The 14,775-nt window shown below is 52.2% G+C and overlaps 1 protein-coding gene across 6 annotated transcripts in view; it reads left to right on the forward strand.

Annotated features, from left to right (window-relative positions):
- The first annotated feature begins 5,682 nt into the window (after positions 1 to 5,682).
- The window catches only part of DNAH2 (dynein axonemal heavy chain 2), a 118,910-nt gene continuing 109,817 nt past the window's right edge, over positions 5,683 to 14,775 (forward strand). For all 6 annotated transcript variants that reach the window (XR_009211092.1, XR_009211094.1, XR_009211093.1 and 3 more), the window contains exons 1-3: positions 5,683 to 5,765; positions 7,880 to 8,059; positions 12,059 to 12,120. Coding sequence is in view for 3 of the 6 variants with exons in the window: in XM_058431469.1 (XP_058287452.1) it covers positions 7,894 to 8,059; positions 12,059 to 12,120 (228 nt within the window). In the remaining 3 variants the exon portion in view is untranslated. The remainder of the gene's footprint in view (positions 5,766 to 7,879; positions 8,060 to 12,058; positions 12,121 to 14,775) is intronic.

Consider the following 14,775-nt stretch of genomic DNA (forward strand, 5'->3'; position numbering starts at 1 on the left):
CAGCAGGGGTCACAACCTCTGCCCTCCCTGCCCCTCCCCTGACTTTAGGTCCCCTCCCGCTGTCTCCCATCTGCCTGGAGGTCAAGGGGTCCCTCTTCCTCTCTTCTGTCCAGTGGGACCCCCGCTCCTCCCCCTCCCCGTCTGAGCAAGATGCCTGGGTCTTGAGAGGTGCAGGCACCGCAGGAGGGGAGTTGAAAGCTGGGAGGCCAGGTGCTGGGCTGTCTGGAATTTACTCTTGCCTTCTGAGCCCACGCTGGAGCTGCCCGAAGTGGGGAGGCTCGTGGGGGGTGGAAAGGCTGGTCTTTGCCCCTTAGTGGGGGTTGGTTGTCATGGCAACATCCCCTTCTCTACACAATGGGAAGCCCCCCTCAGTCTCCCGCGTGGATGGAGCCGACAGCCCCATCGCTGGCTATCAGCCTCAGGGACTTGGCAACCGTCACTATGGCAACCCAGAGCCCAGCAACAGGGCCCACTGAGAAAGGGAGGGGTCCAAGACTGGGGCAGGGCAGTGTGTGGGGGGCAAGGGAGCTCAGGGAGACTCTCCCTCCACCTACATCTAGAGGCACAGGTGGAGAGACGAGAGGGAAGAGACGTGGGGATAAATAGTCTCCGTGACAGACAAGCACCTCGCCAAAGCAGCCAAGACATCGTAACATGCTGAGAGACAGGAAGACACCTGGGGACAGATGCACAGCCGGGGAGAGGAACAGCACAGAATGCGCAGCGCCTGGGACACGTCCCCTCAGAGCGCTGGCATCCAGAGACTCCCCGCAGCCCCGCTCGAATAGCACAAGACCAACAGCCTTTCACATGTGTAGTGACTTGGGTGTCTGGAGCTATTTGAAAATGCTGGTGACTTCCACGCAGAATAACACATGCCGTCCTATTTGCTTTGTGGGGACAAATACACACACATATTCCTAGAGTAGCAACTACAACAAAACAACTACAACAAAACGACTACAGGCACAGGAAGACATTCGTTTGTTCATTGGTTTGTTCATTCACTCGCTCAGCAGCATGTTAAATGCTACTTTGTTTCAGGCACCGGTTCAGGTGCTGGGAGGACGGGGTGAGTAAGGCCAGGTCCTGGCTTTCACAAAGTCCACATTTAGGTAGGGAATGAAATAATACAATTTCAGGTGTGAAAAGGGATATAAACAAAACAGAATGACAGGATGAGGAGGGTGGAGAGTAACAAGGAGCTGCTTTATTTATTTATTTATTTTTGAGATAGAATCTCGCTCTGTTGCCCAGGCTGGAGTGCAGTGGCGCGATCTCGGCTCACTGCAACCTCCACCTCCCGGGCTCAAGCGATGATTCTCCTGCCTCAGCCTCCCGAGTAGCTGGGATTAACAGGTGCCCGCCACCTCGCCCAGCTAATTTTTGTATTTTTAGTAGGGTCGGGGTTTCACCATGTTGGCCAGGCTGGTCTCGAACTCCCGACCTTAGGTGATCCGCCCACCTTGGCCTCCCAAAGTGCTGGGATGACAGGCATGAGCCACCACACCCGGCCTGGAGCTGCTTTAGATGAGGAGGTCAGGAAGGTCCCTTTGAAAGAGATGTCCTTGATCAGGACCTTAAGTCATGAGACAAGAGTAAGCCATGCACGCTGGGGAAGGGCATGCTAGACAGAGGAACAGCGAGTGCACGGGCACAGAGGTGAGATCGTGGTGTGTTTGGGAACAGTAAGAAGGACGTCACCACCACATGCATGTTTCGGATGTGTCCTGTTCTTCCCTAGCCTCGGCCTGGAGGGGAGTAAGTCACTTAGGGTCTGGGATCCACATTAAGGAAGTTGATCTCACTCAGTCTTCCATCTCCCTGCCTTTTGTTTCTTGTGTGTCTGAGACTTATGTTTTCCTCGTCTAAATTTTAAGCTCTGGGAGGGCAAGGATGATGCTCTGAGCTTTTTTGGGGGCTGTGGCACAGCTGCTGGCAGAGTCCACAGCAGGCAGGCAGAGCGGAAGTAAAGGAACTGAGAGGGCTGGGACCACAGAAGCTAGAGCTGTCCCACTGCCATCCCCAGACCGCATTGGATTGAGGCTGTCCTGGGGCTGAGCTGTAGAGTGAATCTCAGGCTTTGCCCTCCTTCCAAATAATGGCAGCTGAGGGATACTATTCAGCCCGAGGTGTGTGTGTGTGTGTGTGTGTGTGTGTGTTTTCTTTTTTTTTTTTTTTTTTGAGACAGAGTCTCGCTCTGTGGCCCAGGCTGGAGTGCAGCGGTGCGATCTAGCAATTCTGGTGCCTCAGCCTCCCGAGTAGCTGGGACTACAGGCATGTGCCACCACGCCCGGCTAATTTTTTGTATTTTTAGTAGAGATGGGGTTTCACTACATTGGCCAGGCTGGTCTGGAACTCCTGACCTCAGGTGATCCACCCACCTCGGCTTCCCAAAGTGCTGGGATTACAGGTGTGAGCCACTGTGCCTGGCCTTGCTGTGGGAACTTCTAATGGGGAATGGTTGACATCACATCTGGAATTTTAATTAGAATGAGAAATGGCGCTTCCTAAGGGGCTATATGGGCCACTGTGGACATGGGGCTTGGGAGAGTTTTGAGACTTGGGAGAAATGTGACAGGGTGGTTTGGAGGTAGGAGGCTGGCTGGCATAGGCTCAGAGTTGGGTGGGGGAAGGAAAAAGGACACAGAATGAATGGGAATGACAACTGGGCAGCCAGAGAGCTACTTGAAAGGTAGCAGGGCAAGTGGAGTTCTGAAGGGGGTTCTGAGGGGACCAGGCCCCAGGTACCCCCAATTCCCACAGGGAATCGAAGTGTTCAGTTTCCTGGTTCTCCCTCTTCCTCCAGTTGCCATCAGAAACTCAGGCACTGCAACCCCAGTGGCTGGTGGGGTGATGTCGGGGGGAGACTGAGCTGCCTCAGGGGGCGGCAGCTGGTGAGTGGGGAGGAATCTGTATGCTCAGCAAACAGCAGCCTCAGTGCCCAGTGGCTGCCTCCTCCCTCATCAATCAGCCCCAGCCAAATGTCCTTGCATTCCCACCACCCCAAGGGGACTGGGGCTGGGCCAGGGTCCCCAGGGGAGATGGGGTGGGGGGAGGCGAAGGGGGGTGCTTGGCTTCCCTTCCCTTGGCCTCTGTTCTCTTCTGTCCTGGAAGCTCTCAGTTCTTCATGTCGTGGAATGACTATCCTGGCCCCTACCATCGTGGGGGCATCAGCTACAAATCACCTGTGGGGGGCTGCTGGGGGAGAAGTATGAGTCAGGCTGTAGAGGAATCTACTCTGGTTCTCACGGGACTAGCCCAGGGCACAGCCGGCAGGGAGGCTGCTGGCATAGAGGCCCTGTCTCCCCTGGCCTCTGTCCCTGATGGATGATCTGGACAGCAGGCCGAGACCCTGACCCCTGGAATGGACCTCTCTTTCCACCTTCTCCTACTCCCCAGTCCTCATCCCCTGCTTCCAGCCAAGATCCAGAGGTCTGGCCCCCAGCTCACCCCAAATCTGCTGTTCCCCACTAGGGACTGGGGTCTCTAGACCTTAGCCTCTGCCTCTCTTTCCCCCTCCTCAGCCTTTGCTCCCCTCCGGGACCCAGGCGTCCTGCCCACTCCCTTCACCATAACAACCATTCTTTTGGAGTTGCTTAAGACTTTAATATCATTTCATTAAGTCAGCAAGTTCAGAGAAGGTTGGGGGCACAAAGAGACTGGGGGTGGGCAAAAGAGGGCCAAGGTGGGGGGAGGCAAGGAAAGACCCCCCACCCCCCTCTCCGTGGAGATGGCTCTGAGAAATCAAATATTGACAATGAGGGAACAGAACTTATTAAATCTGGGACAGGGATGTGTGTGGGGAGCTGTGGGAATGGCCGGATGCCTGGGTTCGGAGGGTAATGAAGGTTCTGGGAGGAGGAAAAGGCCCGTGGCTGGGAGGTGCAGCAAGGCTGAGGCTCGAGGTCACAACTCTTCTGTCCTTTCCTTTGGGATGTACACGGTCTTGCAACCCTGGCTGTTTCTCTATCCCCTAAGAGCCCCTGGGGACAAGACCCTCATCATAGCTAGCTGTGGTTGCCCCGCCTTCGTCCCTTCCCCCTACCTCCACCTCTGTTGATGAGCTTCAGCAGCGTTTAATCGGATTGAGCAGTAATTAGCAAAGCGAGATGTTTGATTACCTATTTAGCATAATGTGGGGGGCTGGGATCCGTAGGCACAGCCACAGTTGGGGAGGGGAGTTTAAGAAAAGAAATGGGGTCTGTGCAAAGTTCCTTTCCCCGAGGGACCCATGAACCTTGCCCCTGAGGCTCCCCACCCCACGACTCCAGCAAATTTTCACTCCTTTGGGACTTTTCCCTAGGGGTTCTGGCCAATCACATCACCTCTGTCTGCCACCCATGGCCTATCTGGCTAGAGGAACACCTCCACTTTCCATCTTAGCTGTGCTTGCTGTGCAGCTGGTTTTGGGATGGGCGGGACTCCTCTCCTTCCATTCCTGCTGTCAGCAACAGGAGTCTGGCTGGGCAGGAGGAATTATTGGGGGTCGGGGGGAGGGAAAGGGTTGACACTTCTGGGAATAAAGATAGGGTAGTTGGGAGGGTGAGGTCGGGGCTGGGTTAGGGTGTGGTTAATCCACTTGCTCTTCAGGAGTACCAGGGACTGCCACTCCTGGTAGTGCCAGGCTGGCATAATGACATCTGTTAGGTGTGAATGCCAAACAGAAAAAGGGGGAACTGAGGTGCCAGCTTCTCTTCTCCTCATCCAGCAAAGAAAATGTCATAAATTTTCCTCATGGAAATGTAATCAGTGGGCTCGCTGCTGGCTTTGTCTTAATTATGCACTATTGATGGGAACAGGGAGAGCACCTTCCCATCCTCCGACTCGGCTTCCTCCCTGTATTTCCCAGGTTTCCCCAAAGCTCCTCCCGGCACCAGGTACAGCGGTCTTCCAGGCGCCTTCTAGCAGCCCCGACCCGCAGCGCCCCCTGGCACCCTCGGAGATCTACCCCGGCCCTCATAGCCCTCCCCTCTCGCCTCCTCTCTCACGACGCAGCCTTTGTTCCTATGGAGAGCGAAGCCCCTCCCAGGCCCGGTCACCTTCCCCAGGGAGTCCCCGTCTCTAGTCCCCCCCCAAAACCAGCGACGCTTTCGAAAGCCAATCCTCAGATTCCCAAAACTCCAGTTCCAGTCTTCCCTCCCTTTCCCCGCTCCGCGCCGCCCCGCAATCCTAGACCCCAATCCAAACTAAGAAAGGGGAAGGAGCAGGAGGGCAAGGGTGCTCCAGCCCTGGTTTTTCCCCCGGATCCAGCTGCAGCCACGGCTGCCTGGAAATCCTGGAACGCCTTCTAGATCGCGAATATCCCTCGCCGGCGGGGCGCCGGGCGCCATCTGCTGGACCCGTTCCGGCTGGGGCGCATAGACCTGGGCGCGGGGTCAGGCGCTTGGGTTCTCCCTGCCTTTTCAATGTCCTGCGGGGCGGTAGCTCACTGTCTCTCTCCCCAGCCCTTCCAGCTGGGTCCTGACACCAGGCCCCCCGCACCCTTCGGCTCGCCAGATGCGGCTACTTTCCTTTAGTCCCGGAGCCTTCAAGCACCGGGTCCCTGAGGGGTAGACCTGGGCGGGGTGGGGCCGCGAAGCAGGGATCCAGGGCGCCTGCGCGGAGGAGGCGGGCTCTGCGGGGCCGCGCACCGGCCACTCGCCCCTCCCTGCCCGGGGTTGCCATGGGGACGCGTGCAGACGCCGGCCCGAGAGGGCTGCGCGGGGCAACTTCTTAGAGTGGCCCATCGGTCGGTCTAGGGAGGAGAGGGTCAGCGTGGCAAGGTGTGTGTCGGGGGCAGAGGGAAGGAGGGAAGGAGTGCTGGGGAGAAGGGGCAGTAGTGTCGGGGTAGGAAGGGACAGTTGTGGGGGAGAAGACGCAGTTGCGGAGGGAGAGGGAGCAAGGAATATTTGTGTGGGGGAGGGGGAGGAGAAGGGGCAGTTGTGACAGTTGGGGGGAAAAGCGATTTTGAGGGGGAAATTTGCCTGCTGGTAACCAGTTTAAGGAGAAAGCCTGGCCCCTGCGGTATTTCCTAGTAATAGAGTGAGCCCCGGGTTAGCAGAGCAGTTCCTCCTGGGGCCTGCGGTGTGGGATCGCGTGGTGAACCCCACGGTGCATGCGCCTCAGGCTCCAGTTTGAGGCAGGAAAGCGCAGCTTGATGCTTCTCTGGAGACTGATGGAGGAAGCCTCCTTGCTGTAGTTGGTTTTATTGATTTGTTGGCCCAACAGAACGTTTTTCCTTGGAGCAAAGTACCAATCCTTCAAGTTTGAAATTCATAACCTGAGATCAATGCCTGTGGCAGCCTGTGGGGATGAGGAAGGAGAGCCACAGGTGGCGTTAGGCTGCAGCTGAATGAAAAGAGAGTGCCCAGCGCCTCAAACTTTGCCCTTGGGATTCTGAGCATCTGCCCGAGATCCCCGCTTCCTGCCATCCTACCTTTCTGAGAGAGGCACCACTGCGGCCTTCCTCGTGCCCCAATTGCTTTTTCCTCATTACACAAATTGAAATTTATGATTGGAGGACTTTTGTCCTTCTTGCTTCCAATCTGTTCTCAGGGCATTTTGAGTCAAATAAATGATCCTGACTGATTTTAACAATTAGCACAGAGTTCCTCAGCCAACTATGCTAAGAGACCTCAGTACACACAAAACAGTATTCCTGCCCCTCAGGACTTCAAAGTGATAGAGCCAGGTGGCAAATACTGTTTTTCTCTATTTACAGATGTTGCAGATTTTAGTGGGATTGGGAGGAGCATTTTTCCATTTAACTTGGGAGGAAAAGAGGTACATAGGAAAATCATCTTGGTTTGCTTGAATGATTGAACAGTGACAAAGGGTGGGGGATGTGCACCCCTTCCTTGATCCTCTCTCACTCACTCATGGTCCTGGAGAGTGGAGTGGATGAGGTTTGGGCAACCATACTTCAGCTTAATAGATCTTTTCCTGATTATCTTATGTTCTCATACCCCAGGGCAGAGATGAGGTGTCTGTTTGGCCATCTTTTTTTTTTTTTTTTGAGATGGAGTCTCACTCTGTCAGCCAGGCTGGAGTATAGTAGCGTGATCTTGGCTCACTGCAGCCTCCGCCTCTCGGGTTCAAGCGATTCTCCTGCCTCAGCCTCCCGAGTAGCTGGAATTACAGGCACGCACCACCACACCTGGCTTATTTTTTTTTTTTTTTGAGACGGAGTCTCGCTGTGTCACCCAGGCTGGAGTGCAGTGGCGCGATCTCGGCTCACTGCAAGCTCCGCCTCCCGAGTTCACGCCATTCTCCTGCCTCAGCCTCTCCGAGTAGCTGGGACTACAAGCGCCTGCCACCACGCCCGGCTAATTTTTTTTTTTTTTGTATTTTTAGTAGAGACGGGGTTTCACCGTGGTCTCGATCCCCTGACCTTGTGATCCGCCCGCCTCGGCCTCCCAAAGTGCTGGGATTACAAGGGTGAGCCACCGCGCCCGGCCAACCTGGCTTATTTTTTGTATTTTTAGTAGAGACGGGGTTTTGCCATGTTGGCCAGGCTGGTCTCGAACTCCTGACCTCAGGTGATCCACCCGCCTCGGCCTCCCAAAATGCTGGGATTAGAGGCGTGAGCCACCACACCCAGCCTGGTCATCATCTTTAACTCCCATTTATTCCTAGTGCCTTGAGGGACTGATTTTGATTTTTAACCCAGTGCCCCGAAGACAGTAGGATATCCTAGGGAAAAACAGCAAGGCCTCCCAGGCCTCTGTGGAGTATAGAGCCCTTGTGATTAGTGGAGCAGGGTGTGGGTACCACCAGAAAAGATGATCATATTGAGTTTCAGTCAATTTATGAATTCAAAAGGGACCACTTGTATCAGGGGGCTGGTTCGGGGGTGGTGGTATCTGCTTGTGGACTCTCCACTCCTGTGTACCTGTAGGTTTTGCCTGCACGATGTCCAGCAAAGCTGAGAAGCAGCAGCGATTGAGTGGCCGAGGAAGCTCCCGGGCAAGCAGGTCGGCAGGGGCCCCTCAGGCTGCCGTGGCCACACGGGAGCAGGGGAACGCCCTGGCTGTCAGTGAGCCAGAGCCGCAGGCTGAGCTCCCCAAGGAGGAGCCTGGTGGGTACTTGCTGGGGTAGGGGCTGCTTAGCAATGGAGGCAGGGGGGAAAGTCAGGGGGGCTTGGAGGCATTTTAGGGCTGGGGAGCAGGCACTGTTGCTTCTGGGCAGGAAACCGGCTAAGTGACACCCCCAGCCATGGAGGTTCAGCAGCCCTGCCACTGGGTCCTTTTTTTGTGTGTCTTCCTCCTGGCCAGCCTCGTCCTTGTTCTTTCTGTCTTAAAATTTCCCACAATATACCAGGAGTTCACCAGCCAGTCCTTTCTCTAGCCTCTTCCTCCTTATTTCAAGTGTTCCTGGTTGCTCCTAGCCCACTGAAGAGGGTTTGATCTCTTCCTTTTTCCCATTTTCATCCTGGGTGGCAAAACAAATAATGTGTTTCTCCCATTAAGCCCATCACCATGGAGACTCAGCCTGTTTTGCCACCCTTTGAATCTGAAGCCCGGCTGATGCTTTCTACCATCTGTTTAAGGCTCTTGTATCTCCGCCCTCATTTTGGCAGGGACTTGGTAGACTGCGGAGGTTCAGGTTCAGGACGACAGGAAAGAAGTCTAGATCTAGGGAGGAAAGAGTTTAACGAGGCTGCCTCTTGTGGCTTTGACCTGAGGGGTTCCTTTCCTGTGGGTGAGCCGGAGCCAGTAAGGTCGGAAGGTTTTTGGTAGTTGTTGCTATTGCTGGGTTCTCCCCGAGAGCACTGGTCAGTGTAGACAGGACTATGAGCTAAGTGTAGACCCTCCTTCTTTACCTGGAGCTCCTTTACACTGATAGTAGCTTGTCAAGATGAAAAGAAATAGAATCCCCATTCTAAAATTAAAGGTTGAGAGATTAAACGTGGGCATGGGAGAAAAGTCCCTGGGCTATAGAACCTGCCTTAGGTTCCAGGATCTTAGAAATGTGCAGAATGTATCCTTCTGAGTTCTGAAGTGCTCAGGTGAAAGCAGTTAAAATGGGACTGCTGGGCGCTAGAAGGACTAGGGGAAGATGGGAGGGAAGGCAGTGAAGTTCGGTTTGGAGAATCCTCTGGGGAGGGAAGGGAAGGAGCTTTAAAATGAACGTGTTGGCCTTCGAACAGCAAGGATTTCTGCCTCTCCCAGCTCTAGCTTCTTTTTTTTTTCTTTTCTTTTTCTTTTTGAGACAAAGTCTCACTCTGTCATCCAGTCTGGAGTGCGGTGGCATAATCTCAGCTCACTGCAACCTCTGCCTCCCGGGCTCAAGTGATTCTTATGCCTCAGCCTCCCGAGTAGCTGGGATTACAGGCATACATCACCATGCCCAGCTTTTTTATTTTTTTTATTTTTTTGAGACAGAGTCTCGCTCAGTTGCCCAGGCTAGAGTGCAATGGTGTGATCTCAGTTCACTGCAATCTCTGACGCCTGTGTTCAAGCGATTCTCCTGCCTCAGCCTCCTGAGTAGCTGGGATTACAGGCGTGCGCCACCACACCCGGCGAATTTTTGTATTTTTAGTAGAGATGGGGTTTCACCATGTTGCCCAGGCTGGTCTCGAACTCCTGTCCTCGAGTGATCCACCTGCCTCCACCTCCCAAAGTGCTGGGATTACAGGCATAAGCCACCGCGCCCAGTCTCCCCTGGCCTAGTTCTTGCCTGGAACCTGAATGCCAGCAGTTTTCCCAAGGGAGTTGGATCATCTCACCTACCGCTAAGCTCCGGAATCGCCTGCTCCATCTTTTCATGCCTTCCTGACTCAGCCTCTGTGCCTCATTCCCCTCTTAGTTTTCCTTTCTGGAAGCCAGAGGGAGTGTCCTGTTCCTCATGGTCTTTTGGTTATATCTCATTTGTTCCTTCTTGCTTTCAGCCCCTGGGGGATGGGAAAGCCACCAGTTTTACCCCAATCTCCTGTGTGACCAGTAGATCAGGAGGCAGAGAAACAGAGCCGCTGGGTTTTATGGGAGTCAGAGTGGGCGTGGCAGAACTGAGTGCCCAGTAGGCCAGTGCTTTGGAGAAGAGCTGATTCCTATGAGCCTCAACTTCTCTATGTGGGAAGAGGAGTGGGGGAAGATGGAGGGCCAGAAGCTGCGTGCCTGGAATAACCTCAGTACTAACCACCTTCATTCCCTCACCCCTACCCCAGTCAGTGTTTGTTTTTTTTTTATTTTTTGGAGACAGAATCTCGCCCTGTCACCCAGGCTGGAGTGCAATGGCGTGATCTCAGCTCACTGCAATCTCTGCCACCTGGGTTCAAGCAGTACTCCTGCCTCAGCCTCCCAAGTAGCTGGAATTACAGGCACCCGCCACCACGCCCGGCTAATTTTTTGTATTTTTGTAGAGATGGGGTTTCACTATCTTGGCCAGGCTGGTCTCAAACGCCTGACTTCAGGCGATCCACCAGCCTCGGCCTCCCAAAGTGCTGGGATTACAGGTGTGAGCCATCGTGCCCGGCCCCCAGTCAGCTTTCTACATTAAATTGAGAGAGAATTCACTGACTATAAAATTTACCTTTTTAAAGTCTACAATTCAGTGGTTTTTGGTATATTCACAAAGCTGTGCTACGTTCCCACTATCTAATTTTAGAACATTTTTATCCCGCCAAAAGAAAGCCCCTTTGGCCGGGTGCGGTGGCTCACGCTTGTAATCCCAGCACTTTGGGAGGCCGAGGCGGGTGGATCACGAGGCCAGGAGATCGAGACCACAGTGAAACCCCGTCTCTACTAAAAATACAAAAAAAAAATTAGCCGGGCATGGTGGCAGGTGCCTGTAGTCCCAGCTACTCGGAGAGGCTGAGGCAGGAGAATGGTGTGAACCCGGGAGGCGGAGCTTGCAGTGAGCCGAGATTGCGCCACTGCACTCCAGCCTGGGCAACAGAGCGAGACTCCGTCTCAAAAAAAAAAAAAAAAAAAAAAGAAACCCACTTTAAGCACCTTGAGAAATTGGCACCAGGTGACTCCTATATCTTTACTTCTAAGTTGCATCAGAGCCTCGTCTTTTAGCAGTCACTCCTGGTTCCCCCTTCCCCCCAGATCCCAGGAACCGCTCATCTATTTTCTGTCTTTATGGATTTGCCTATGCTGGACATTTCATCGAGTGGTCTCTCATGACTGGCTTCTTTCACTTGGCACTGTGTTTTCAAGACTCATCCATGTTGTAGCATGAACCACACCGCCGTGCCTTCTGATGGCTGAATAATAGCCCACTGCATGTTTACATCACTTTTTGTTTATCCATTCCTCTGTTAGAGGACACTGGGCTGTTGCCACCTTTTGCCTATTGTGAATAATGCTGCTGCGAACGCTGTAATGCAAATGTCTCTTTGAGTCCTTCCTTTCAAGTCTCACCGGTCTCTACCTAGAAGTGGAATTGCTGGGTCATTGGGTGACTGCGTTTAGCTTTCTTTCTTTCTTTTTTTTTTTTTTTTTTTGAGACAGAGTCTCGCTCTGTCGCCCAGGCTAGAGCGCAGTGGCGCAATCTCTGCTCATTGCAAGCTCCGCCTCCCGGGTTCATGCCATTCTCCTGCCTCAGCCTCCAGAGTAGCTGGGACTACAGGCTCCCATCACCATGCCTGGCTAATTTTTTGTATTTTTTAGTAGAGACGGGGTTTCACTGTGTTAGCCAGGATGGTCTTGATCTCCTGACCTCGTGATCCGCCCGCCTCGGCCTCCCAAAGTGCTGGGATTACAGGCGTGAGCCACTGCGCCTGGCTTTTTTTTTTTGAGACGGTCTCACTCTGTCACTCATGCTGGAGGGCAGTGGCACGATTATGGCTCACTGCAACCTCTGCCTCCTGGGTTCAGGTGATTCTCCTGCCTCAGCCTCCCGAGTAGCTGGAATTACAGGCACCCGCCACCACACCTGGCTAATTTTGTACTTTTAGTACAGGCAGGGTTTCACTATATTGGCCAGGCTGGTCTCAAACTCCTGACCTCAGGTGATCTTCCCGCCTAGTACTCCCAAAGTGCTAGGACTACAGGCGTGAGCCACCACGCCCAGCTGACTGTGTTTAACTTTCCAAGAAATGCCTTCCTTTTTGTATCTTTATTCTTCCCAGAGCCACGGTTGGAGGGACCTCAAGCACAGAGTGAAGGATCAGTGGAGCCCGAGGCAGATGTGGTAGGCTTGGGTCTTCCCTGTGGCAAATATTCCTCCCCCAAAACTGGTGAATCAAAGGATCAGTTGTGGATGGCGCATGAGGAATTCTCTCTTGTCTGCCACTTCTTCTACTTCCTCTCTGCTGTTAGGCTACTCACCACAAATCCAGTTCACTGAGTAAAAGACAAAGTCATCTGTGCCTTCGCCAGGAGAGAGGAGGGCTTTAAGTAAGGCACAGGTCTCTCTTGTCTCCCCACCTTGGGTCAAACTGTGATGAGCTTATTCATCATGTGGGTGAACACCTGAACAAGTTGAACGAGCTGGGAAGATATTGTCCTAATTGGATACTAATTTCTAAGACATTCTCTTTCCACCTTTCCTTCAGTTCTTTCCTTTGGCTGAAGAATTTACAGAAGCTGCTTCAATCGCTTTGAGAAATGGCACTAAATGACCTCTGCTTCTTTATTTCCAAGTTGCATCAAAGCCTAGTCATGACCATAGTTACCTGGGTGAGAAGAATAGAGTGGAGACCTTGACATTTTTCAAAAAGGGAGAGAAAAGTAATAACTATTGAAAGAAAAATGGCAAGAGACAGAAAAGTAAAACAGAGAAAATAAAACTCATGGTGTTACTGCCCAAACACATATAATATTAATATTTGATATGTCTGGCCAGGCGTGGTGGCTTAAGCCTATAATCCCAGCACTTTAGGATGCCGAGGTGGGTGGATCACCTGAGGTCAGGATTCGAGACCAGCCTGGCCAACATAGTGAAACCCCATCTTTACTAAAAATACAAAAATTAGCAGGGTGTGGTGATGGGCGCCTGTAATCCCAGCTACTCAGGAGGCTGAGACAGGAGAATTGCTTGAACCCAAGGGCAGAGGTTGCAGTGAGCCGAGATTGTGCCACTGTACTCTAGTCTGGGCGATAAGAGCAAAACTCTGTCTCAAAACAAACAAACAAACAAACAAAAAAAAAAAAAATTTTTTTTTATTTTTTTATTTTTTTTTTTTTTTTTCTGAGATGGAGTCTCACTCCCATCGAGCAGGCTGGAGTGCAGTGGCATGATCTTGGCTTGCTGCAGTCTCCACCTCTGGGGTTTAAGTGATTCTCCCTCCTTAGCCTCCCAAGTAGCTGGGATTACAGGCATGCACCACCACACCCGGCTAATTTTTGTATTTTTAGTAGAGGCGGGGTTTCGTCATATTGGCCAGGCTGGCGTCGAACTCCTGACTTTAGGTGATCCACCTGCCTCGGCCTCCCAAAATGCTAGGATTACAGGTGTCAGCCACCGTGCCTAGCCCATATGTTATGATTTTGTATTAAACCTTTTCATAAAACATTTTATTTGTATTATTATTATTTTTTGAGACAGAGTCTTGGCCTGTTGCCCAGGCTGGAGTGCAGTGGCACGATCTGGGCTCACTGCAATCTCCGTCTCCCAGGCTCAAGTGATTCTCATGTCTCGGCCTCCTGAGTAGCTGGGACTACAGGTTCCTGCCACCACACCTGACTATTTTTTTTTTTTTTTTTTTTTTGAGAGAGGTTCTTGCTATATTGCCCAGGCTGGTCTTGAACTCCTGGGCTCAAGCGATCCTCTTGCCCCGGCCTCCCAAAGTGCTGGGATTAAGAACGTGAGCTACTGTGCCCAGGAACCTGGCTAATTTTTGTATTTTTAGTAGAGACAAGGTTTTGCCATGTTGGCCAGGCTGGTCTTGAACTCCTGGCCTCAACTGATCCATTCACCTTGGCCTCCCAGAGTGCTGAGATTACAGGTGTGAGCCACCATGCCCAGCTATTATTCTTCACGTTATATATTCTTTGTAAACTTTTTTTTTTTTAAGAGACCGGGTTTCTCTCTGTTGTCCAATCTGGAGTGCAGTGAAACAATCATAGCTTACTGTAACCTTGAACTCCTAGGCTTAAGTGGTTTTCTTGCCTCAGCCTCCTGAGTAGCTAGGACTACAAGCATGTGCCACCATGCCCAGCTAATTAAAAAAAAAATTTTGGCCAGGTGCAGTGGCTCACACCTGTAATCCCAGCACTTTGGGAGGCCGAGGCGGGTGGGTCACGAGGTCAGGAGATCGAGACCATCCTGGCTGACATGGTGAAACCCCGTCTCTACTAAAAATACAAAAAAAATTGCCGGGCATGGTGGCGGGCACTTTTAGTCCTAGCTATTTGGGAGGCTGAGGCAGGAGAATGGCGTGAACCTGGGAGGTGGAGTTTGCAGTAAGCCAAGATCGCGCCACTGCACTCCAGCCTGGGCGACTGAGCGAGACTCCGTCTCAAAAAAAAAAAAAATTTTTTTTTTGGTGAAGATTATAGTCTCACTGTGTTGCCAAGGTTAGTCTTGAACTCCCAGACTCAAGCAGTCTCCTGCTTCAGCCTCCGAAAGAGCTGGGATTATAGGCGTGAGCCACAGGGCCACCACTTTTTGCAAACACCACTTTTCACGGCCATATAGCATTCTACGTTACATGCAGGTACCATAGTCAAACCATTACTCTTGGACATTTTGCCATTTCTAATTTTTTGCTCTCAGAATACTTTCGTGAATATTATAAGTAAAACTAACACTCTTGAAATACTTAATATTTCCTTAAAATAGATTCCTGTATGTGGAGTTACTGAATCAAAGGATAAAGAACATTTCTATCACTTTTAATACCTC

This window comes from Hylobates moloch, unplaced genomic scaffold, assembly GCF_009828535.3.
Source record: "Hylobates moloch isolate HMO894 unplaced genomic scaffold, HMol_V3 SCAFFOLD_19, whole genome shotgun sequence".
NCBI lineage: Eukaryota > Metazoa > Chordata > Mammalia > Primates > Hylobatidae > Hylobates > Hylobates moloch.